Genomic DNA, 26624 nt, shown 5'->3' on the forward strand with positions numbered 1-26624 from the left:
TTCCTTCACCGGATCGTCCCTCTTCGGCGCATATGCCAATGATGAAATGGCCAGAATGAAAGCAGGTGGAGACACTCAAGGCAGTGGGGTTTGAAAAGCGAAAAAAATGCAGATGTAGATACAGGCCTTATAACCAACGCCAGGTCCAACAGAGGGTTCAAACCCCTCACTGGGTACCACAACAGCAACAATATAGCCAGCCGCATCACTATCCTCAACGTCCAGGAAGAGGAAGGAGTGCTTCCTGACCCTCCGCTTCCGTGTCCAAAGGACAGACAAAGCAATGAATCATGGCTTTCCTCTTCTGTCTCCCGCTGTGATGGGGGAAGCATCGCCAAGCACTTAAGAGTGGCACACTATAACAAATGACAGATGGGTTTTGAACATTGTTCAAAATGGTTACTCACTCAGGTTCAAATCTCCTCCCCCGGAATTCCACCAAAATCAATATTCCACCTTCTGCAAGTCTTATTGCGAAAGGAAGTAGACACTTTGCTTCTTTTTGAAGCAATAGAAGAAGTTCCATTCTTGCAGTGGGAGACAGGAGTTTATTCACGCTATTTCCTCATCCAGAAAAAAGGCCTGACTCAAGAATACAGACCGATCTTAGGCCTGTGGTTACTGAACAAAATCATTGGCAAAGAAAAAATCAGGATGCTTGCCTTTCATCAAATTTACCCCCAACTCTATCAGGGGGACTGGATGTGCTCTATAGATCTTCAGGATGGTTACTTCCACATTCCAATTGCAAGAAAACATTGGGCGCTTCTGTGCTTCAGGGTAGCATCTAAGCACTTCTAGTGCAAAGTTTTACCCTTCGGCCTAAAATCAGCTCCTCAAGCATTTTCAAAATGCAAGGCGGTGGTTGCTGCACATCTGAGGAGGAAGCAAATCTTCGTCTATCCATACCTAGACGACAGGCTGATCAAGAGTGTCTCCCCAGTACTAGCACAACAGCATTATCAGATTTGCCTGCAAACTCTGGGTCCACAGATCAACATCAAGAAATCTACACAAATACCAACTCAAAGTATTCATTATTTAAGAGCAACTCTGGATACAAACCACACAAAAGTGTATCCTTCGGTGAATGGGTTATACTCAATCAACATGAAATGTCGTACTCTCCTCTGCACTCCTCGTCCATCAGCCAGACAAGTGGCATCGCTACTGGGATCAATGGTCTCCTGCATGTTCATTGTTCTCAATGCCAGGCTACACATGAGACCTCTACAGCAAGCTCTGGAAGATCAGTGGTCTCAATATTCCAACCAATGGGATGACAAGTTAGTTCTCACAAAGGAAGTCGAACGATCACTCCAATGGTGGCTGCAGAACCAGCATTTATAGATAGGAGTTCCTTTTCACCAGGAACTTCCTACACAAACTGATCACGGATGCATCCCTTCAGGGTTGGGGGGGCTCACATGGGTCCTTTGCAAGTTCATGGCTTGTGGTCGAACAAGGAACAACTTTATCACATTTACATGCTGGAACTTAGAGCAGTCCATCTAGCACTGAAATCCTTCTATCCATCCATACAAACAAACTCTCTGCTTGTTCAAACGAACAACACCACCACAATGAACTACCTGAACAGGCCAGGAGGGATCCGCTCGCGACCCCTATAGCTGGAAGCGCAAGCAATCTGGAAGTTGCTTCTAGCCAGAAACTTGGGAATACCGGCGGTTCACCTACCTGGATCCCTGAACAGCCAAGCAGATTCTCTGAGCCGCACGTATACAGAAGATCATGACTGGGTGCAAACAAACAATGTCATTTAAGCTATTTTTCAGGAATGGGGCAACCGCAAATAGACTTATTCACAGATGAAGCAAACAAAAAATGCCCAAGCTGTGCATCCAGGTTTTACCAACCAGGGACGAAGGGCAATGCCCTTTTGATCAACTGGTCAGAAAGTTTTCTGTCTGCATTTCCTCCCATTCCTCTGATACTGAAGGTCATCAACAAGTTCTACAGAGCCAGGGCCAGGATTATCCTGATATCCCCAGCATGGCCTCGTCATTGTTGGTACACAGACCTACTCCATCTATCAGAGAAACCACACATGAGATTGCCGTGCAGACCGGATCTCCTCCACAAGCTCGGGGGGAAGATATTCCACCTCAACCTTCCCTCGCTGAGTTTGATAGCATGGCTCCTGAATTCCTGCAATATGGTCATCTAGGTCTTTCAAAGGAATGCATAAACATGCTAAAGGAGTGCAAAAGACCATCAATGAGGTGTTTATATTCTTTTAAATGGAAAAGATTGTATATGTGGTGCATCCAGAATAATTTTCATCCAATTCTGCTGCAGGAGGATGTCATTTTACTTTACCTCCTCCATCTAGCAAAATCAGGTTTGCAGTTTTCATCCATAAAGGTACATCTTGCAGCTATAACTGATTATAAAAAATTGCTTTCTCACACTTCATTTTTTCAAATGCCTGTTGTCAGATTTTTTAGAGGGCTTAAGAAAAGTTTTCCCTCCTGTTCGCTCACCCTCTGCACCCTGGGAGCTGAATATAGTACTTTCGAAACCTATGGGTCCGCCCTTTGAGCCTATACATAAATCCTTTCTACAACATCTTACATGGAAAACAGCTTTGCTTGTCGCTAATACCTCAGCATGCAGAGTAAGCGAAATTCAGGCTCTCTTTGCAAAAGAGCCTTACACAGTGTTCCATGTTTTGGATAAAACGAAAAACATTAGACAATCTGATCATTTATTTGTGAACTATGGTCCAATGAGAACAGGCATGGCTGCTTCCAAGCAAACTATCTCTAGATGGATATTTTCCTGCATTGTTTTCACCTACCACTTGGCTAATAAGCAATTAATTGTCAGGCTCAAAGCCCATTCTACCAGGGCAAAGCAGCAACAATAGTTCTTCTGAAAAATATACCCATCTCTGAAATCTGCAAAGCTGCGACATGGAGATCGGTACATACTTTCACAAGACTGTCTCAATTCGGATACTAGAACAGACACTCAAGTGGGACAGGCCTTGTTGCGAAACCTTTCTAAATAAAGAGGTCAACTGCTGTAGCATACTCTAGTTTCATCCGCAGGGGTGTATGGGATGGGATTGCTATTCTATTCAGTGCTTATGACTATTGATTAGGATCCCCTGGTAAAGAAGGATAAGTTACTTACCTGTAATCCTAGTTTTCTTCCAGGGGAATCCTCATCAGTCATAAGCCACCCTCCCACCTCCCTGGATGAACCTCGCATACAGCAATTCATACTTAGTCGAGTTTTTATTTTTCACATCACCGTAAAAAAGTACTGACCTAACTGTTACCTTTCTCTGACCTATGAGGCATGGTGGGACACTGGAGATCCTTGAGGCCTTGAAGGCACGTGCCATTTATTTGATTTACCATGTTAATCTGAGTGCAGCCTATTGGCTAAAAATGTCTTTGTTTTTCATTACAGTTTTCTATTCAATAAAACATAGTATTGCTCTCCCTCTCCTTTTTTCTGATTTGCAGACATACTAGAGTTCTTTCTGATATTTATTAAAGGAAAACTTAACGAAAATTAGACATTTTTTTACCCTTTTAATTTAGGCTGCATGTATGTCTATCATGTATATGTTTAAAAAAAAAAATTATGGAAACAATTTTATGTACTACATATACAGTGTGTGTATGTGTTAGTTATGTGTGTGTGTGTGTGTTGGTTATGTGCTCCAGGGTCCCCGCACAAGGGCGGGAATATTCAGTTATTATAACTTTGATGACGATTCCCCTGGAAGAGAACTAGGATTACAGGTAAGTAACTTATCCTTATTCTGGATGGGTATTATTTGATCTCCATAATGAGACACAACAAAACAATTGTTCTGCTTTTTGAAGTTGTCATTTTTCACACTATACCTTGGGTAACTAGAAAAAGGGGCCTCTCAGTTGCTCATTTTATCAGAATCATCTCTTAGCCCATTGTATAATAATTGTTTTACAGCCTTCAAAAAGACAACCTGAAGAAACACGTTTTGGCTATTCTTTGAAACCTCTCAGAAGCCAAATGATTGCTCTATTCTTCCAATAGCTGATTAATAACCTGCTTTAAATATATAATTTTTTGTCTGCTTAATAGTGGAAACTACCCCAAAATCCTCTTTTTTGGTAAAAATATATAATTGAAACCCCCTCGCCACATCTTGAAACCCTAAATACCAAACCTTTACTACCCCTTTGTCCCTACCCTTCCTTGAACCTTAAACCTCACCTAGCCCTGAACCATAAAAACCATACTATCCCTTACGCCTACCCATCCTGAACTATACTAACCCGCTTATGCATACCATTCCTGAACCCTATAAACCCCTTACTACCCATTGCCTGTATCTAATCCTCTTGCTACCTCTATGTTAAGCCTCTTACTACATATTACCCATCCCTGAACCGTGGAAAACCATTACTACCTCTTCTTCTAATCCTTGAACCCTAAAACCTCCTAACATACTGAGATTTTCTCGTGAGATGAATGTCAGAAGACCTTGTCGAACTGATGCAATGAATGCCAGCAAGAGCTGACTGTGTTTTCTAAAAACCTTGCTTTACTGTGCCAACTTCAGAATGAGTCTACAGCTAAGAAAGAAGCATTTGCAATGCAATGGGTCTCGCGTTTGCTCGAGTAGCATTTTAAACTCCAAACCGGAATTTTCTTGCCACATAAATTGAAATTTTTAAGTAAAACAGTTTGACTAACCGGACTTTTCTTGCCATATAAACTGAAAAGTAAAAGTTTCACATAAGTGAGCCGACGGCCACCATCAGCGCAAAGCAGACACACAAAGGGAAATAAAAGTTGCCGATAGGTTTCACTGCGAGCAAAAAGTGCAATTATCCTTGTAACCAGCAAAAGTGCAATTATCTATGTAACTGGCAAAAGTGCAAGAGAAAAAGTAGTCCAGAAACCAGATGGAAAACATCGAGCCTTGTATGTTTTCAGTAGTTGGTCTGTGCGCTCGAGGAGGGCTAAACACCGGAAAAAGGCTTGACTAATGCATGCCTTTCCCTAATGAAAGCAAGCAGATTTTAAAAGGCAAGCCCACGAACCAATGAAAGTGACAGGTGTGACATGGGTGTGGTTGGCAGCCCAAACGGAGATTACAACCGGGGACGGAGTGCTTTGCGCTCCCCCCTTAAATCATGCAGTGTACTACACAGGACACCACCACAAAGGCTTATTCCGAATGTGTGTGTGAGCTTTAGAAGTCTTCAAGCAGGTACAAAACAGAATGTCAGCTGATCAGTAAAATTTAACAGCGCACATTAAAGCATATATGGACATTTGCGTATTCTTAATGACATATTAGCATTGAGGAACATATGCGAGTGAGTTCACTTTCTCATCACCTACAATTTGACTGTTCTGATATAACTATAGAGGAAATTCCTATGTGATACTTACGGAATCGACTGCAGTGCAACCCCATGTGGAGTCTTGAGAACACATAGGGCACTTAGGTTATTGGAACCAGACCTGATTAAGTATAGCTTGCGTGATTAGCAGTGAAAAGTCACATTCTTCATCACCGAGTCCGCCCCTAGCCCTCTTGGAAACTAACGAGCTTCGTTTGTGTTTATATCACACTGCTGGGGGGGGGGGGGGGCAATACTGTTAAAGCTGTGTAATGATAGACAAAAGACAACCTTTTATTAGGTAACACAAGGTTAAAAAGCCATAAATTGACCTAAAGCATGTTATTAGGACACTCCTTCGTCTTCCTGTTTCTACCCAGTTCCTAACCTAAGGTCGTCAATGGCAATGGCATCCTTCACAGTAAGCTGTACCCCTACATCAGAAACGCTATAGCCATTGTCGCAACGGACTAGTTTGGCTTTTTAATCTGGTTCAGTGCCCCGTGTTGTGAAACAAAACAGTCACAATGCAACTGTAAACATTGGCATCCATACTGCAGTAAAATTAAAATTAAACTTAAGCTATTATGGTGCATGAGTCATGGTGCCAACCTTAAACTACCTCTCGCACGTGTTGGCACAGCAAATGGATGCAGACGTCTTGCGTCACAATTAGCTGCCTTGTCCATAATGGCTAAATACAAGGCGAGAATGCCGTAACCGTGCGGACGTTTTCAGCACGTCAGCGTCACGTCGTTGCTACGCATGATGACATCACAGCTCTTCGGATGCTGTTGTCTCTACTTTGTGTGTGGATCCGAGTAGTAAAGATTGTGCTCTTATTTATCACCCTTGTTAGGTGTGTGTCTCGTGTGCTTGTAATTCAAATATTACAGTAAACGTATTTGGGGCACTTTTGCTATTCAATTGGTATTACTAAAGGAGAGGGATGTATTCCTCTGGGAATCGAAGTGGAATGCCATCTGCATGTTGTGTTGTATTTGTTTTTTTACAATGGTGTACAATCGGTGAATGGAAACTCTTCTGGAAGGAGATACAATCTTCTGTATTTTGATAGTTTGTTATCGTATGGGAATACGATAAATGCTTGCATCCCGTCTTGGGGCAACATAACCTCCCTAGAGCTCTGAGTCTATTACGTGTTTTGAATACTGTAGCTTGCTAATTGGCAGAAACTGCTGGCTTTTTAATTTTGGGCCCTCATTTTTGGTGGAATAGTAGCAGCTTTATGGTTGTTAGACGTGTCTATTTGACAGTATCTTCGAGACAGTTTACCTGGGCGAAATCTTAAAATCCAGTGTTGCTTTTCTAGGAGTATTTTAGGTGTTGTCAGGTGGGTGACTTTCTCCTTGATTGTCCACAGTAAATCTTCTGGTTTGTTTTTTCTACTTTTTTTTTTTTTCAAGACAACGTGTTACTAGTTTCTTTGTCATTTTTCCACACCATATGCGGCTTTGATGTTCCTGCATCTTCATTTTTATGTTTTAGATGGTCATGCTGTTATATCCTTTTTTACACATGCAAGTAATAATATATATGAAGTTTACTGGTGCATGTAGTGTGGATGTAATGCTCCCAGTATGGCTGCAGCCGAAGTTCAATCCTAATTGTTATTTTTGTTTGGTGCACACATTGCATAGTTCACAGAGGACATTATAGTTCACAGGGATGTCATTCCAAATGGTTGTCTGTGCATGAGTATAATCATCCATATGTCTGGTACCTATCGCTTCATCTCTGAAACTTTTATAAACCTGTAGAATTTCCCAATATTGGTTAGTGATAGCTTTAAGTTTAATGAATACATTTGAAAACGTGATCCAGTCTTCTCAGATTGTTCTTTCTGGCTTGTTTCCGGAAGGGCTTCTCTGTTGTTGTAAATGCTTACTTTTTGGCTCTCCACATTAAATCAGGATGTATTTGAATTAGTTTTCTTTCGCAAAGTATGCTTCGTTGTTCAAGCAATTCCACCTGATCCTAAGCTATTGGCCACATGGCAGATTTCCTTTGAGAGATTTTGAGTGTTGTCTGTCAAACCATTATAAGGTGCTTCGATAGCTTGGGTTTTGTATATGCTCTTGTGATCATTTTCTTTTTAACTGGTTGTATTTGTAGATCCAAAGAGGTTTCAGAATCTCTTTCCATAGTCATCGTAAATCTCTGATGTTCATTTTGGCTACTGGAAGTGGTTAGCCTCAAATATTTTTGCAGTATGGCTTTGTGCCTCTAAAGATATACTTTGTGTCAAAACATTGTACAAACAGATTAGGTAGGCTCTGTGCCGTTGAACTTCCAATTGAAGGTCACCAATCTCTAGGGAAAAATGTGTCTTCAAATTTAAGAACAATTTTGCACATTCTGATTCTGGACACGCTGTGACAAAATGGAGTGGAGTACAATCTGGTCAATCTTTTGACTGAAAAATTATTTTTATGGCAAATAGACTTCCTATTGGGGTTCACTTGATTATACTGCTTCCACGTCGAGCATGATTTAAAAACAATGTTTGGGTTGAATTGTATAGTATTAAAAAGATTTAATTTAGGCATCTGCTCTACTTCTGGGCAAATACACAAAAAGTGATGAGAGGAATAGTCGCAATTTTTCCAAAACCTGGCAATACCCCAGGGTAACATTCCAACCCATTGTTCTTTTCATGCCACCTCAGTTTGGATTCAGCCATATGTAGTCAGTCTTGACCCTGCTTTAATAGGAACGATCCTCTCCATACAGCCTGGCCAGTTCCTCCCTGAACTGGAACACAATCGATCCATGACCCGTTTTGCCCTGATTGGGGCTGTTCAGTCGGTGTACCTTGGTTTCAATCTGTTATCCCCGAGGCCATCTATATGTATTCTTGTGTGCTGTTTGACTGCTAGCTTGTTGTGTGACACTTCCCTTTGTGTTCTGTGTGCATGGCACCTCTGTTGGCTGGTCTGTTTGCATGGTGCCTGTGTGCCTCTTGGTCTTCATGCATTGATGCATGGAGGTCTGTGTGCATGATTACTTATGTCTGATGATCGTGTGTTTTTTTGTGGACGGATGTCTAATAGTTTTGCTTTGTGTGCTGCATTGCTTATGTTCATGTATGTGTTTCTCTGTGTGCATGCGTTTTATAAATGTCAATCCCAGTGGATTTGTCAGTGCTAGTTTCCTATAGAGACATCTGACTGCAGATTTCTCACCTTTTAAATATCAAACTGGATCCGTAAATGTTTCAGCAGTACCTTTGCATGCCGGAAAGTGACATAGTGCAGCTCCACCCTTACTCCATTACACTTCGAAAATGATGTGGCATAGCCCAAGTAGGCACCGCTCTTATGCGCTGAACATCAGTTCATTTCTTTCTGTCCACCAGATGGAGATCCGTAGCTCCAGCTTATCTCTGAAACACTTACCTCAATATTTTCACAAAATTTCCTACAGTGTGCGAGGGATGTCATCCTCTAAAATGACAGGTTTCAAGGCCACTAGGGACTGTCCCAAACAAAGGTCTGTGACAGATCGCCATCAGGTGTGCCTGGTGTGGAGCCACACCTCCAAGACTTGCCAATACCGCTCTTTGATTAACCCAAAGGCCATCAGGTGACGTGAGGCAAACCTTTACACGCCAAGCATAAAAAAACTCAGCAACAGGACTATTCCAAGTCCCATTCCTTGACCAAGGCCTACATTCCAGAGGTCAGTCTTCGTCGCACACCAATTCCTCAGGCAAGAGTAAGAAATGTAACAGGTCAAAGTGGGATTCTGCTCCCTCGAATGACTCGCATTTGCCTGAGCAAGTGCCGGGAGTGACCCCCACCCCTCTCCGTCTTGATTTCAGTGCTGATACCACAGCTGGTTCTGGCACAACCCGGTTTTCTAGGGCCTTCGGGCATGCTATTTAATTTTGAAGAGATCCGCAGAGCCATGCTTCCTCTCTTAAATCCTTGCTGACTCCCTCTGACGCACCTTTGGGCCCCAAGTAGCTAAGTCCTTCCACTTGGGATACCACGGACAGGTTTGCGCTCAGCGTCCAAGATAAAGCCCTCAACTGGATCTCATCCTTCCTCTCCGACAGAACCCAGAGAGTCCGACTCTCCCCTTTCCGCTCCAAAGCCACCAACCTCATCTGCGGCGTCCCCCAAGGCTCCTCCCTCAGCCCTACGTTGTTCAACGTCTACATGGCCCCCCTCGCTAAACTGGCCCGCCAACATCACCTCAGCATCATCTCCTACGCCGACGACACCCAGCTCGTCCTCTCCCTGACCAAAGACCCACTCACCGCCAAAACCAACCTCCACGAGGGACTAAAAGCCATCTCCTAGTGGATGAACGACAGCCGCCTGAAGCTCAACTCCGACAAGACGGAAGTCCTCATCCTCGGGCGCACCCCTTCGGCCTGGAACGACTCCTGGTGGCCCACTGACTTCGGACCCCCACCCACCCCAGCCAGCCACGCAAGAAACCTCGGCTTCATCCTGGACTCCGCCCTCACCATGTCCAAACAGGTCAGCGCCGTCTCCTCTTCCTGCTTCAACACCCTTCGAATGCTCCGCAGAATTTTCAAGTGGATCCCAACAGGAACCAGAAAGACGGTGACCCAAGCCCTCGTCAGCAGCAGACTTGACTACGGCAACGCACTCTACACAGGCACCCCAACAAAAGACATCAAACGACTCCAGCGTATCCAAAATGCATCCGCCCGCCTGATCCTCGACATACCCCGCCGATGTCACATCTCCCCTCACCTGAAGGACCTCCACTGGCTCCCCGTGGACAAGAGGATCACCTTTAAACTCCTCACCCACGCTCACAAGGCTCTACACAACACCGGACCTACCTACCTCAACTCCAGACTCAACTTTCACGCCCCCACTCGTCAACTCCGCTCTGCAAATCTCGCCCTCGCCATCGTCCCCAGGATCCAGCGCAAGACCTCCGGCGGCAGATCCTTCTCCTTCCTCGCTGCCAAAACCTGGAACTCTCTCCCCAACTCACTACGCCAGACCCAGGACCTCCTCACCTTCAGGAGACTCCTCAAGACCTGGCTTTTCGACCGCTAACAGCTCACCCACCCCCCCCCCCCCCACCCCCCCCCCCCCCCCAGCGCCTCGAAACCCTGACGGGTACATAGTGCGCTATATAAATGAAATGATTGATTGATTGATCTGGACCCTCCACAATTGTCTTGCCCCTGAATCTGCTGCTGGCACTACAGCCCATGCGGGCACTAGGGAAGACGACATCAATGCAGACTTCGCCACCTGAAGAAGCGGTCCAGATTGTCCTCTCCAATGCCGGTCCAACCTCCACCTACGTCCTACCCCTGACACCGTTTTCCCTCACTTGAATTACCATAGGTTCTTCAACACTCCTTGCATTCCCTTTTTGGGACTGATTTGGATAATGACTGTAACCCATGTGATGAGTTCGCTCAGCCCTACCACAATAAGTTATGAGGTCTTCCAGGCAGCTAGTGACTTTAATATCTCCTGGGAGACAGATCTTTTTTTCTGCATCTCCATTGTGATGCATAGGGCAGCCGAACCTCCATCTCCCAACCTGTGAAGTTAAAACTAATGTTCCAACAGAAGACAAATATCTTCTGAGCTCCTTCTCTTCAACAAGGCACTGATGGGTACCTTATTGGGGACTTGAGCCAAATCTTACTCTGGCCACCCCAGTCAATAGACCATTTTCTAGATACTGTTGGCCTGCTCCTGGCAGCCCTGCTCTTCTTTTGCAGCACCCTTCACCATATGGGCCTTGAGACCCTCACGGGTGGGTAGCACGCTCTATAAATGCCATGATTGATTGATTGATAACTCCTAGTGGCCCAGACTATCATCAGCTGCAGTAACCCAACACATTTCCCACCACCCCTTTTAATAGGGAATTTAAGCAAATAGAGACATTCAGCAAACATGTATGGTCTTCTACCAGCTTGGCCCTCAAATCTGTTAACAGCTGTTTGTTGGGATGCTACTCACACGCCCTTTGGGATTCAGTGACACAAACCCTCCCTGGTGTGCCAAAGACCATTGCCCTCTATTACCTCAGGTGATTCAAGGTGTTTGTGATGCTGTCAAGTTCACAAATTGTTGTGGCTTTGACACCACCAAATCCATTGGATGGGCTATGAGCACGAGCATTGCCATTTGCTGCCATGCGTGGCTACAATTGACTGGGTTCTTTGGCACTGTCCAGTCCTCCTTTTGATGGACATGCCCTTTGATGGGACCCCCTGTTTGGGGGAGATGGGGGACTGATTCCGCCCTTGAGCGCTTTAAGGAGATCAGGGCTACCAATCGCTTTATGGAACTTTCCACTCCGCATCAACAACTGCAACAGTTCCACCGTTCTTTTTGTGGCTTTGGCAGAGGTGTCCCTTACTTCCAGCCGATCCAACCTCTGCAGGGAACCCAGTATGTTGCTGTAGAGGCTGTGATGCTCACCACCTCATGGCCAAGATCAGTGAACCACCCAGCCTCCTGTTACCCCCACCTCCCTCCTTTACAGGCGTACCTACCAGACCTCTTTAGCGTGCCCTTCATGCTACTTTCAGGTTCCCAAGAAAGACAGAGTACTTCAGACTATTCTAGATCTGTGCTCTCAAAACTTTCCACTAGAAGGAAAAACTCAAAATGCTTACTCTGGCCCGGTTCTTGTCTGACCTCAACCATGGGGATTGGATGGTAGTGTTGGACCTGCAGGGCGCCTATTTGCTTATTCCCTTCCTGCCGGCCGATCAGCGATACCTGTGGTTTGTGGTGCCAGAGGAGCATTTTCAGTTTCCTGTTCTCCCTTTTGGTCTCCCCAGCACCACTCAAGTATTCACAAAAGTGATGGCGGTGGTGGCAGTACACCTTTGCAGAACAGGGTGTCCAGTCTTCCCCCTACCTCGACAGTTGGCTGTTGAAGGTGGGCTTGCCCCAGGCAGTCATCAACCACATCCAGACTACGGCAACCCACCTGTCATCTTTGAGATTTACAATCAACTTGCCATAGTCACACCTGACTTCTTCTCAGATGTTCCCTTTGTGGGAACCATTTTGGCCACGGTTTGCTTTTGTGGCTTTCCCCAGGGAAAGAGTCCATGACATTCAGGCTATGAGCCTAATCTTTCAGCCTCAGTCCTGGATTTCAGTGAGGTCGTCTTTGAGGCAGCAGGGACTGATGGCCTTCCGGCATCCTGCTAGTCAGCACACAGGAGTGGTGCTTATATAGGTCCTGCATGTTATTCTGGAGCAGGACGACATCAGTGCAAAGCTGCATCGTGCCACATTCCAAGGTGCAGAGGTAGTGCTGAAAAGTTTCCAGATCCCATCTGACACCTGGGGAATATTTAACCTATTTCAACTATTGGCCTCCGATATTAACACTCACTTCAATCAGCCCAGAGGTGTATTACCCTCACACTATCATGCTACCGGCTGTTTAGTGTATCATTCCCTTTCCAATGAAGTGCTTGTGTTTCAATGGAAGAGGGACTATTTTATAACTAAATACTAGACTCTACCATCATACATTTTGGCATATTCAGTTTTTAATTGCAACATGTATTGTATGTATGCAGAAAGCAATTTTTTGTACTGCAGCAGAAATTTTTTGAACCTTTCTGTCATGACTTGAATGCGAGTCTAGATTACTTGGCTTCCTAATTACTGTTTTTTTTTATCATCTGAGACTTAGAGGCCAGGCTGTCCTGAAGTGATAAACACACTTCAGTTAAGAGGTGTATGAGATGCTCACCTGATCAGAATACTGACCCTACCACCACCCAGAGTTTGCATTTGTTTATACTGTTTGTTGCACACAGAACTCTCCATTCTCTTCCAGGGGATCCTCATCAAAGTCATAAACATTGAATATTCCCGCCCTTGTGCGGGGACCCCGGAGCATATATATATAAAATACATACATATTATCATGTGTAAAACAGCAATGCAGGCTATAATCATAAATAGGCTAAAATGCTTTATTTCTATGCAAGTTTTTTTTTTTTTTTTTTTTCATATTATAAAATCACAATAGATCATAAATATCTACCTAAGCCCCAAAAACTGGACTTAGGGAAGTAAACAGCAGTAAATAGCAGAGAAAAATAGAAAAAACCACATTGAAAAACAATGAAGCATTCTTAGCCAATAGGCTGCATGCAGGTTAACACAGGAGAACCATAAAAACTTTGGCACCGTGCCTTTAAGACCCTGAGCACCTCCAGTATCCCACCATGCCTCAGGGGTGAAGGGAAGGTGACAGTTGGTTCACAGTTAGGTCAGTTCTTTTTTCCGGCTTCTTCTGAGAGGATCCTGGAGCATTGAGCTCTCAGTTTTTCTGAGTTTTTCTTCAGAAAAATCCCTAAACATAGTGTTTTTCCTGTTTACTCGACAGATAACATCTTTTGTCTGAGTTTGGCAGTCTTTTCTGACAGAAAATGCCATCTCTTTTTGTAAAATGTCCTTCTTGTGGGAAGAAGAAAGCCCAGTCAGACCCACACTCTGTGTATTGTCTGCCTGCCACAGAGTCACTGTCCTGACACCTGCAAGTATTGTAAGAAGATGTCAAGGAGGACTCTCAAAGACAGAGAGAAAATCAGGCTGCATGGGCTTCAGGAGAGGAAAAAGTCAACATCCTCTTCACTTCCCAGGCCTCCAACAGAAGGAATGGCCAGATCGACGTCGACAGGTAGGATTGTGCCTGTTTGTTCTCCATCGACGTCATCGTTGCCACCGTCTCACCAGCATAGATCGCCGTCGAGGGACAAAGCGTCGAAGCATGGACAGCACAGGGGTACATCTCCGTCGACGGCAGGCCGCCGTTCGGCGTCGAGCCATCTCCGGCGCTCCCGTTCGCCGTCGAGAACGTCTCGCCCCTTGGCGTCGAAGGACAAGACGTCAAAATCGCCACGACGGCATGAACATCCGCCGTCGACCACTCGCCACTCAACGTCGAGACACACGACGGCGAGTAGGTCCAGATCCCGCGATCGACGCTCGGCGTCGAGACATTCAACGTCAAGACTTTCGACATCAAGACCTTCGACGTCGAGAACAGCCGACCCATCGCATCTTTCGACGTCGAGGATGCAATCGACGTCGACACAACCTTCAGCTGTGTCACAGGCAGTAGAGCCAGCGGATAAAGCTCCCTCACCGGTGGTCTCTATACGGAGTGCATCATCCCATTCCAGAGCGGGCTCATCGGGGCATGTTTCTTCCATCACTCTATCACCTAGATGGTTAGAGAGCCTGAATAGACCGGCAGCATCCCCGGATTCCCAATACTCTAGGATGTATTCTTCTACTGCCTCATTACCTAGAACGCCATCGCCTACAGCTAGAGCAGGACGGGCTCGTTCTGCTCCTCGTCAGCCGACCACAAGACCTGCACACACTGCTACAGCTTCTCGTAGCAGGTCTCGTTCCCGAAGGAGAACCAGGTCGCGAACACCACACAGAAGATCACCCTCTTGGTCTTCTTCAGGATCGTCTGTTGGGCGCTACTCCCCCACACTGACAGATTCTCCACCTGCTAGGATCTCACCGGTGGATGATATCACCACTTTTAATGAGGTTCTTTTAAGGGGAGCGCAGAAACTAAATATTGAGGTACCGGAGCCGGCCACCTCATCCTCAGTTATCTTTGAGACTCTACAACACAGATCAGTCTCGAGAAAACTGCTGCCACTAGTACCGGGTTTGCTGCAACCTACTATGGACACCTTTCTGACTCCAGCCACTCTCAAGTCTGCCCCGGCTAGGATTCAAAAGAAGTACAAAGCTCTGGAGCAAGATCCTTTATTCCTGCGGAAGGATCCGCCACCGGACTCTGTTATCTTAGCCGCAGCCAGAAAAACACACTCTGTGGCATCATCTTCCACAGTCCCCCCGGATAAGGAGAGCAGACACCTAGACTCCCTGGGGAGAAAGATGTGCGGTACGGCGGCATCTGCTATGAAGGTCTCCAGCGCCTCAGCACTTCTGGGCAGATATGACCGCTCTCTGTGGGACTCACTCCACAGATTTACAGAGAAGTTGCCCAGGGAAGATAGACAGGACTTCCAGGAAATCTTGCAGGAAGGGGGCCTAGTATCTAACCAGGTCATCAGCGCGGCGGCGGACGGGGTGGATTTGGCTGCGCATGGGTATGCGCACGGAATCTGCGCTAGGAGGTCTTCCTGGCTACGGCTCACTGGTCTGAAACAGGAAGCACAACAACGTATTTTAAACCTCCCATTCAGCGGGAATTCGTTGTTCGGTACCCACGCGGATGAAGAGATGGCCCGAATGAAAACAGAGGTGGACACTATGAGGGCAGTGGGCCTGGAACGTAAGAAAGACTTCAGGCGGAGGTACAGGCCGTACGACAGACGCCCATTCCAGCAGAGGGTTCAAACCCCTCACTGGTCTCAGAGGCCACAGCAACGACAGGAGCGTCCCCTGTTTCAGGCGCGTAGACCCACAAGAGACCAAGGGGCAAGTAGACCTCAACAGTCTACAGCAAAGACACCAACAAAGCAATGAAGCATTGCTTCCCTCAGCACTGTGCACCACTCCGGTGGGGGGGAAGTATTACGCATCATCTTCACGAGTGGCACTCCATCACAAAAGACAAATGGGTGCTCAATATTGTCGAACATGGCTATTCTCTCCTTTTCAAAAAACCTCCTCCACACTTGCCACCAGCAAGATGTTTTCCTTCTCATCTCAGCCTGCTACGCAAGGAAGTTCTTGCACTCCTACAAAAGAAAGCTGTAGAAAAGGTTCCACCGGCACAAAGAGGAAAAGGGGTGTACTCCTGTTACTTTCTGGTGGCGAAAAAGGGTCAACAGGGCATCTTCAGGCCAATTCTGGACTTACGGCTCCTGAACAAGTACATAAGAAAACAGAAGTTCAGGATGCTAGCCCTTCACCAGATTGTTCCGCAACTGCATCAGGGAGACTGGATGTGCTCCATCGACCTACAGGATGCATATTTTCACATCCCAATAGCATCCAAACATCGGAAATTCTTACGTTTCCAAATAGCGTCACAGCACTACCAATTCAGAGTCCTACCATTCGGCCTGAAGTCTGCACCCCGAGTCTTTTCAAAATGTGTAGCAGTGGTAGCGGCACATCTTCGAAGACAAAAAATATTCGTCTACCCCTACCTGGACGACTGGTTATTGAAGGCTTCCTCTCCGGATCAGGCGAGAAAACATTGAGACATTGTACTAAGAACTTTCGAGTCTCTAGGTCTTCAAATCAACCACAAGTCAACCTTGATTCCAACACAAAACCTCCACTACCTGGGAGCTATACTAAACACAGAGCTCCAAAGAGTGTATCCTTCGGAGGAACGACTTTTATCGATCCACAGGAAGTGTCAACAACTATTAAAAGCCGATGCACCTACTGCTCGTCAGGTGACATCGCTTCTGGGCTCCATGGCTTCATGCATCTTCATTGTCCCGAACGCCAGGCTACACATGAGGCCCCTTCAGGAGGCATTAGAGAACAACTGGAGCCAAAAGACTGGTCGCTGGGACGACAGAGTACGACTACCAGCAGCGGCTTTTCAATCACTACAATGGTGGATGCACAGACCTCACCTGTCGATAGGTTCTCCGTTTCACCAGACAATTCCAGCCGACACTCTGGTAACGGATGCGTCTCTTCAGGGTTGGGGTGCTCATCTGGGTTCCTTCCAAGCTCAGGGTCTGTGGTCCGACAAGGAAAAGAACTATCACATAAATCTACTGGAGCTCAGAGCGGTCCATCTGGCTCTCAAATCTTTCTCTCCATTGGTTCAGGGGAAATCTCTCCTAATTCAGACAGACAATACAACCACAATGTATTATCTGAACAAACAGGGGGGAACAAGATCACTACCTCTATCTCGAGAGTCCCAAACGATATGGCATTGGCTCCTGGCCAGGGGAATGTCTATCACAGCGGTACACCTGCCAGGTCAGCAAAACGTAGAGGCAGATTTCCTGAGCAGACATCTAGAAGACGCGCACGACTGGGTCCTACACGACGAAGTCGCCGAGGACATCTTCGGTCAATGGGGTCGACCCCAGTTGGATCTCTTTGCAGACGAAGTAAACAAGAAATGCCCAGACTTCGCATCCATCCGTCCGGGATCTCAAGGGAATGCCCTGTTGATCAACTGGTCAGGGATATTTCTCTACGCCTTTCCACCGATTCCCCTCATACCGGCAGTAATCAACAAACTTTACAACTCCAGAACCAGAATGATTCTGATAGCGCCACAATGGCCCCGCCAATTCTGGTACACGGATCTACTCAACTTATCGGAAAAACCTCACAGGAGGTTGCCGTGCAGACCGGATCTCCTGAGCAGAATGGAAGGCAGAATCCTACATCCCAACCTTCCCTCTCTGAGCTTGACAGCATGGCTCCTGAATTCCTGCAGTATGGGCACCTAGGGCTCTCTCAGGAGTGCATGAACATCTTGAAAGAGTCAAAACGACCTTCCACGCGGCGTTCTTACGCTTTTAAGTGGAAGAGATTTTACATCTGGTGCTCTCAACAAGGTATAAACCCCATACGAGCTCAGGAGGATGTCATACTGTCCTATTTGCTTCATCTGGCGAAGTCTGGTCTGCAGGTATCATCTATTAAGGTACATTTGTCGGCAATTACAGCTTATCGTAAGTCGCCTTCTCAGGAATCCTTCTTTACGATACCTGTAGTCAAGGATTTCTTAGAAGGCTTGAAAAAGGTTTTTCCTCCCATTCGGAGACCTTCTCCTCCATGGGAACTGAATGTAGTCCTGTCAAAACTTATGGGCCCTCCCTTTGAACCTATCCACAAGGCCTCTTTACAGCACCTTACGTGGAAGACGGCTTTTTTGGTGGCCATTACTTCAGCGAGGAGGGTCAGCGAAATTCAGGCTCTGTCTTGCAGAGAACCGTACACGGTTTTTCACGATAATAGAGTGGTTCTGCGAACTCACCCATCTTTCCTTCCGAAGGTGGTGTCAGAATTCCATATCAATCAGACTATATCTTTACCGACTTTCTTTCCCAATCCGGAGACTCCGGCTGAGAAAGCATTGCATTCTTTAGACTTGAAAAGAGTGCTGAAATTCTATTTGGACAAAACAAAACCGATTAGACATTCTAACCATTTGTTTCTGAATTATGGTCATTTAAGAACAGGAGAGGCAGCGTCTAAACGAACGATATCAAGATGGATTGTGTCTTGTATTGTTAACACTTACCAGCTGGCTAATAAACAATTACTGGCTAGGCCAAAAGCGCATTCCACAAGGGGAAAAGAGGCTACTGCTGCCCTCCTTAACAATGTACCAATTTCCGAGATTTGTAAGGCTGCTACATGGAAGTCTGTGCATACCTTTACTAAGCATTACTGTTTAGACTCGGATGCAAGAGCGGATGCCCAGGTGGGGCAGGCCTCTCTTAGAAATCTATTTGCATGAATATGTATTCTTTCCTGCACTTCTTTCAGACAGTCCGCAGAGTCTAGGGATGGGCTTGCTAATCTATTCAATGTTTATGACTATTGATGAGGATCCCCTGGAAGAGAAGGATAAGTTACTTACCTGTAAATCCTAGTTCTCTTCCAGGGGTATCCTCATCAAAGTCATAAACAACCCACCCTCCTCCCCGGACTCAAGTCTCCTAGAAGTGCAGGACAGATTATCTTTCTGATCAGTTACACAGATTGTCACCGTAAAAAAGTACTGACCTAACTGTGAACCAACTGTCACCTTCCCTTCACCCCTGAGGCATGGTGGGATACTGGAGGTGCTCAGGGTCTTAAAGGCACGGTGCCAAAGTTTTTATGGTTCTCCTGTGTTAACCTGCATGCAGCCTATTGGCTAAGAATGCTTCATTGTTTTTCAATGTGGTTTTTTCTATCTTTCTCTGCTATTTACTGCTGTTTACTTCCCTAAGTCCAGTTTTTGGGGCTTAGGTAGATATTTATGATCTATTGTGATTTTATAATATGAAAAAAAAAAAAAAACTTGCATAGAAATAAAGCATTTTAGCCTATTTATGATTATAGCCTGCATTGCTGTTTTACACATGATAATATGTATGTATTTTATATATATATGCTCCGGGGTCCCCGCACAAGGGCGGGAATATTCAATGTTTATGACTTTGATGAGGATACCCCTGGAAGAGAACTAGGATTTACAGGTAAGTAACTTATCCATACCGAGCCAGCCACAATAACACATCCACAGTGCCAGTACCACCACCACCACCACCAATACCTCCAATACCTCCACACCAAATATACCCCAGAACCCATATCACCACTTTAGTATCACCACCAATATACCCCAACCCATACTACCTCACCAGTTCTACCACAACCACCACCAGCAGTGCTACACCATCACTGATACTGCTATAAATATTACCAACAAGAACACTAATACTTCTATCACTACCAGTTCCACCAGAACTGCCACCACATCCTTGACACCACAGATCGCACCAACAGTGGGGCCACTGATACCATACCACTGCTATTGTCCACAATAACAATACCTCCACAACAACCAATACCACCAGTATTGCCACCAGTACATCTCAAGAAGTATCATCAGTACTATCCCCACTATCAGCAGTGCCACTAGTATCAGCACCACCACCAAAAATACCACCACCAGGATCTCCGCCAAAACCACCTACACCGATACTAACACCTCCATGAATTACACCAGTGTTACCAGTACCAATAAAAACCACCATCGGACACTTAACAGCCGACCATTAGAAAGACCACTGCCATCATCTCCAGTAAAAGGATTGGCAAGGTCAATAGGTATGGCTTTAATGTGCTAGTCAGAGGGCAATCATTTCTGCATGCTTGTGTTTGCGTGCATTGTAAGATTAAATGCAGGCATATTGGCATGACAATCATTATGTAAAAAATAGGCTACTCTGTTAACTGTGGTATATGCCATAACTAACTACATACCCCATTATTTCGGTAACTTTCTGACTTGGCATTGTAATCGACAGTTTTGTGCACAACAAACCAATTTAAATCTCCAGACTCCACCAACCTGCATACCCAGTGGCATGGAACGGTGTGAGGAGCATAACTTTTTTCGTAACCCTAAACCTGCAGATTGTGTGCCTGCTGACCTTCCCAAGGAGTATAATAAATGGAAATCTATGTATTTCGCGAATCACCAAAGTAAAGTACAAAATCAAGGATTTTGTGTAGTAATCATTTTTTAAAGAATCTGTCCCTAACACTTTTGCATGCCCTTGACTGCATATGACATAACATTGCACCAGTGCGTGTAGTTCTTTTTTCCCCCACCAGCGGAAGTCATTTGTACCATCCAACCTGTGTAAAAACACTATTTTTCACTGATTGGTCCAGATGTTTACCACTTGTCAGATGTGGCATATAAATGTGCAAGTTTGCACTGTACTAGAGCAGTGTTTATGCAACTCTTCCTCTGATGCCAAGGAAAGTGTTTATTGTGATAATATTTTAAAGATTAATTCTCTTCAGAACTATGAGGATTCCTAACAAAATTTGTATTATGTGTGATGGTAATAGCATGGTTCATAATTTCCAAAGCTAAATACTTTTATATTTGGAGGAGTAAGTTGCATTTTGGAGGTAGTGCACAATAACTAAATTTACTACTGATTATGTTAAAAGTAAAACAAAAAAACTAACGTGTTTTTCTTTCTCTTTCATCTAGGAGACTGATCACAACATAAGTCAAGAAACACAAACTATCAAAAGGCTCCTTGATTTTGGGATCATCAAAAACCTCACCCGCTTCTAAAGAAGCATCTCTTCTTATTTTGTTGAGGATACGTATTAAGGGCTGGGAATCCTCCTCTGTGCTCTGCCTTCAACTATATATTTGTCCACCGTATCATTTTGACTACAAATCCTGGTGGGCAGCTCCAGTAAGCTCTTCCAACGCCGGCTGTTGGCATATATAATGATGTGGTGGTCTGGCTAGCACAACACATTTGTGTGGATAAGCTACGTCATATCATGACTTCATGTCCTGGAGATTAGGTGATCTGATGCCATCTGAGAATTGAGTTTTCCAGCAACCTTGTTTCAAAGGTGACAAACCCAAAAGGACACCAAGAGAGAATCTATTTGAAATACAAAGGCTGCTGGCTAATTCCTTTCAAGGTTTTGCTTGACTGTGAAGAGGTCTGTCATCCTATTACCAATGCTTTAAAATATACATAAAGTGGGATTTGGCTGCACTTTAAAAAGTATTTCATTTTCACCTTCTGCTATTGGATCTTTTGTGCATAATTCTGCCTCCTATGGAGTGCTTGCCTGCTTCCATTGCAATATATGAGGGACGATTTTATATTTATATAAGGTACACTTAATCGTGACACATTACATTTGTTGCTTTGTCGATGGATTGCACACAGAAAGTAATTTTGTTTTGGTTTATTTTGTCACAGTCAGGCCTTTTAAAATATGCTCATCAGAACGTAAAATGCAGCCAGACTTTGCGACTGCTTGTTTTTCTGTGTTTTTAATGCAACATAATGATTACGATCTTGTTATTCTGAGTTATGCTGAAATGAAGGAGAACTGTTCCAGAGCCTCTTGCTTACTCCCTACTTGGAAGATCCCAGACAGGTGATTTTACCAGCATTCTTCCCTTGAACTGGATTTGTAAAGCTTTGGTTCCTCATGAAACTTGTTCTTTCCAAAGATGAGAACCTGTCAAGATGAATGATGGGCATTGCACTCTTCTTACACTGGATCTGCCAAGTCACATTAGCCTTGAATTATCGAATAATAACTGCAGCCGTGCGGGATTGACTCGAGCTTTTACCATCAATCTGAGAAGGTTTTTTGGGAAAAGTGAGAAGAGTGACTCTACCATGATTTGTACTTCTCAGCCAAGTACATTCTGTGCCGTCCTTCTCTGTGGTATCTTCAAAAAAGAGCCGTCATTGGGCTCAGTACAGCTAAGTGCCAAACCAGGCTAGGATGGAGACTATGACAAGTGAACGACGCTCACCGGGAATAGCTTGTTATACCCGTGAAGAAAACTACTAAAATGTTTTGCTGTACTTTGAATTTGGGGTGTGTGAGATGCTTTTAGGATTTATGTACTCAAAAACTCATTTATGAAAAAAAAAGTGGTTTCAGGCAGAGAGAATTTTCTAACGTTTACACTACATCCAGATACTACTGAAGGATATCCGTGTTTTTAACATTTACATTACGTTCAGATATTTCTGAGAGATGTTGGCGTTTCGAACATTTTCATTACATCCAGATATTTCTGAGACATGTCGGTATTTCTAAAATTTTTATTGCATCTAGATATTTCCGAGAGATGTCACCATTTCTAATACTTACATTATATTCAGATATTTGTGAGATGTCAGTCTGTGAATCTTCAAAAACTTACACTCAGGGAGCTGTATGCTTCAGATCTCAGGGTTTCCCCTTGCAATTCAGTTGGTAGTTTTACAGGCAGACATGTTTTGATATGTGCTTTTCAAAGAGAACCCAAGTGAATACTATAAAAGAGGGAGAACTGAAAAATGTTCATTGAAAACATTGTAATTCATGGCAAAAATGATGTTTAATCACCCACTCTGATTAAAATAATGTACATAGAGACCAAGCCAACTCACACCTTGGTGTGGGTGGTGAACAAAGGCACAGGGATTTCATTGGTTTGTGGACTATATATTGTGGATGGCAGTCACTGAGCCACTGGCACAGAGGTGTTCCAGATGCTTGTTTTGGGCCAGGGCAAAGCTGATTTCAGGAACTGGGATTTTTGTTCTTAACCTTTTTTATAATTGTAAAGTTCTCAGCAGCCCTTTTGCCTGTCTTTCTTTTACCATGGTACTGGCTCTGACTACTGGCTTCTATGCACAGCTCAGGACACACACTGGACTTCAGTTTCTTCACCAGCCCCAGAACCAAAACCTCCCACACCACTTAGGTAACATGGACTGACCACAACATCGTCCACTTCACCATTGATGGACTGCCTGAAGCCCTGCTGAGACCCCACCACCCTCACCAGTCACAACTGTGGCAAAGACACGGAAACACCGTGGATTACAATCCTCAAAGAAGCTAGACCCATCTCCACAGAATCCCTCGAACTCCATGTCAAAAACATCTCCAACTGGATCGCCTTGGCTGCTGACACCATTGCTCCCCTCAAGAGCACCACCAGCAGCAAACCCACCAAACAAGCCAAATGGTTCACCCCAAAACTTCTGGCCGTCAAACGTCACTGTAGGAAACTGAAGAGCCACTGGCCCTCCAACTAGACCCCAGCTGAAGGACTGTTCGAACACAGCATCATCGATCCTTCCCAATCCTCCTTCCCGCTCAGTCACAGCACCGAGACCGCCCTGATCTCAGCTACCGACATCAGACACCTCCTTGGGGGGGGGAACAGAGGCCCTCATCCTCCTCAACTTATCGGCAGCTTTCAACACTGTCTCCCACCACACTCATCACCAGACTCTACATCATCGGCATCTAGACAACACACCCAACTGGATCTCCTCCTTCCTCTCTGGCCAAACACAGAGGATCCTCCTCCCACCCTTCATCTCCACACCCAAAGAACTCATCTGTGGCATTTCCCCAGTGCTCCCTCTGCCCCACCCTCTTCAACACCTATATGACTCCACTGGTGGACATGGAACACACCCACAGACTCAACATCATCTCCTACACAGACACCACCCAGCTCTTCCTATCCCTCACAGACAGCGCCATTACACGAACCAGCTTCCAAACCACTATGACTGAAATCGCCACCTGAATGAGAACTGCCTCAAGCTAAATTATGACAAAACTGAGATCCTTATCTTCGGGAACAAGCCCTCACCTTGGGATGACTCTTGGTGGCCCGCCGCCCTCAGTTCTCCACCCACCATCCACTAACGCAACCTCAGGATTATCCTGGACACCAGCTGACCATGAAGCAACAGATCAACGCCATCTCCTGTGCCTGCTTCCACATGTTCCACAAGATTTTCTGATGGCTCCCCAGCTCTACCAGGAAGACAGTCACACAGGCCCTCATCTACAGATGACTTGACTACGGCAACGCACTCTGCGCCGGAACCACAAAGCAGCTCATGAACCGCCTCCAAATCATCCAGAATGCCACAGCAAGACTCATCCTTGACCTCCCCAGAAGAACTAGCACCTCACCTCACCTCACCTCAGGGCACTCCACTGGCTCTCCGTACAGCAAAGATGCTTCTTCAAACTCCTCACGCTTTCCTACAAGGCCCTCTACAGCTCCAGACCTGCCTACATCAACAGCCACTTCACATTCCACTGACCGACCAGAGAACTCAGTTCAGCCACCCTCACCCAGGCCCACATCCCCCAAATTCAGCACAAAAGCTTCGGAGGTCGCTCGTTCTCCCACCTCGCCGCCAGCTCCTGGAACATTCTCCACCTGCGCACCTCCCCTTCTCTGAAGGACTGCAGAAAGCAGGCTCTTTGACTGCCATTGCCATCCAGAGAGATCTTGCAGCATCCCATCAGCCCCTTGAGACCCCTCGGGTTGACACGTTCGCGCTCTAAAAGCCCTCCCTGATTGATTGATTGAGTACGTTTTTCAATTCACAATAGCCTCCTAGGCAAATTATTTTAAAGGTTTTCTTTATTCCCATTGTTGTCTACTTGGTCTTTGATAAAGTATACGTGGAGCAATGTTTTATGCTTTATTGTTAATTAAGCTAACAATTTAAAATGTTATTTATGAAAATGCTGAGTATTAATTATTGATTTTCAAGTTTAAAAAAAAAATATCTTTATAGATTAAGTTTCTAGCAAAATCCGTATGGATCAATGTAATGTAAAGTGTGTTGTTCTCCATCAAAGGAACCTGCTGACAGTGTGCGAGGGTCAGTTTAGCGGTGCAGTCAAATTATCATCATGGTGTTTAAAATGTAGAGAATCTGTCATTAAACAAATTAATTTTTAATTTCTGATATTTTTTACCTTTTTTTAGGTGACACATGTCATGGTTAGATCTAGCTTGTATACAGCTTCATCGACAACTTCACATAAAAAAAAAAATCATTGCAAAAATGGACACATAAACATGCGAATATTGGTCACCTTCGTCATCCATTGGACTATTTACGGCATTCACATTTTGCGTCCACCCACCATAGCATAGAGCATCGCACACTGACTCAGCCCACTTCATCCATTAGTTGTTGTAATCAGGTAGTAATGTCCTGTTCAGATGTGCCCCACCACCTTAAAATGAGTGCACTTCAGTGCACATTGTGCAAAAGGCTTTTGGGTGCAGCAAAGATGTAAGGAACCAAAAGCATGAAGGGGAACTAAAGCACTGGATAAACCTTTATCACCACCATGCAAATTTGCATTTCATTGCATATATACAGAACGGTCAACAGTGAATCCCACTGCTGTAATATTGTAAACTCCAATTCAAAATGGCCGCAGTAGCATCTTCTCTTCCTTTACTAGTTTACAGGATCAATCACAGGTTCTGACGGCATGTGCTGCCAGGCATGAGAAAATCTCTTTGTAACGCGAAGTAATAACATGGACATTTGCTCCTACTTTCATTTATGTATAGCACTTGCTCAGTGTCAGCCCTCATCATTTTGAACAGGTGTGGCACCAAGGCTGAGATCACACACTGCCTGGTGTGTGTGTGTGTGTGTGTGTGTGTGCGCACTCAACCTATATTTGAAGCGGCATACACCGTGTGCCTCTTTAGAACATATAGGCTGTGGCTGAGCTGCCACGAATATCAAGGACCTATTCGGTACCGGAAACTTTTCAGTAGGTGGCGATTCAGTTCAAACCAAGCTTGTTTTCTCAACTAAGCACCCATTTTTCATCCTAAAGACATCACTATTGATTTAATTTCCCACTCCTGCATAGGATTTCAGACCTCATCCCCAGGCATCCACGCCGATATTGCTATATTGTTGAACACAGCTGTGTTCTAACCAGTATAATTTTCAGAAATGTTCATTCACATTCAAACTGTTGACAGGGCACATCAAAACATAGTCATCCTTGAGTGGCTGCATCTGTGTAAGGAAGAGGGCGAGAAAGTGCTTGTGAGAGGGTGTCTGAGAAATGGAAGGATGTGAGCAAGGGAAGGGAGGGTAACGGTGGTTAAGTGTTTGAGAGTTAAGGGTAAGGATGATTTGTGAGATGAGCTTTACTTTTCATTGAGAAATGAGGATGTGAGTGGGTGTGC

At 45.1% G+C, this 26624-nt stretch overlaps 1 protein-coding gene across 1 annotated transcript in view; it reads left to right on the plus strand.

The window, feature by feature from the left end:
• Positions 1-25361, plus strand: part of ST3GAL4 (ST3 beta-galactoside alpha-2,3-sialyltransferase 4) — a 428798-nt gene extending 403437 nt beyond the window's left edge. The window contains exon 12 of the mRNA XM_069210383.1: positions 21093-25361. Within this exon, the coding sequence (XP_069066484.1) occupies positions 21093-21179 (87 nt within the window). The 3' untranslated portion in view covers positions 21180-25361. The remainder of the gene's footprint in view (positions 1-21092) is intronic.
• The last annotated feature ends 1263 nt before the right edge of the window (positions 25362-26624 follow it).

This window comes from Pleurodeles waltl, chromosome 2_1 (assembly GCF_031143425.1).
Source record: "Pleurodeles waltl isolate 20211129_DDA chromosome 2_1, aPleWal1.hap1.20221129, whole genome shotgun sequence".
Classification (NCBI taxonomy): Eukaryota; Metazoa; Chordata; class Amphibia; order Caudata; family Salamandridae; genus Pleurodeles; species Pleurodeles waltl.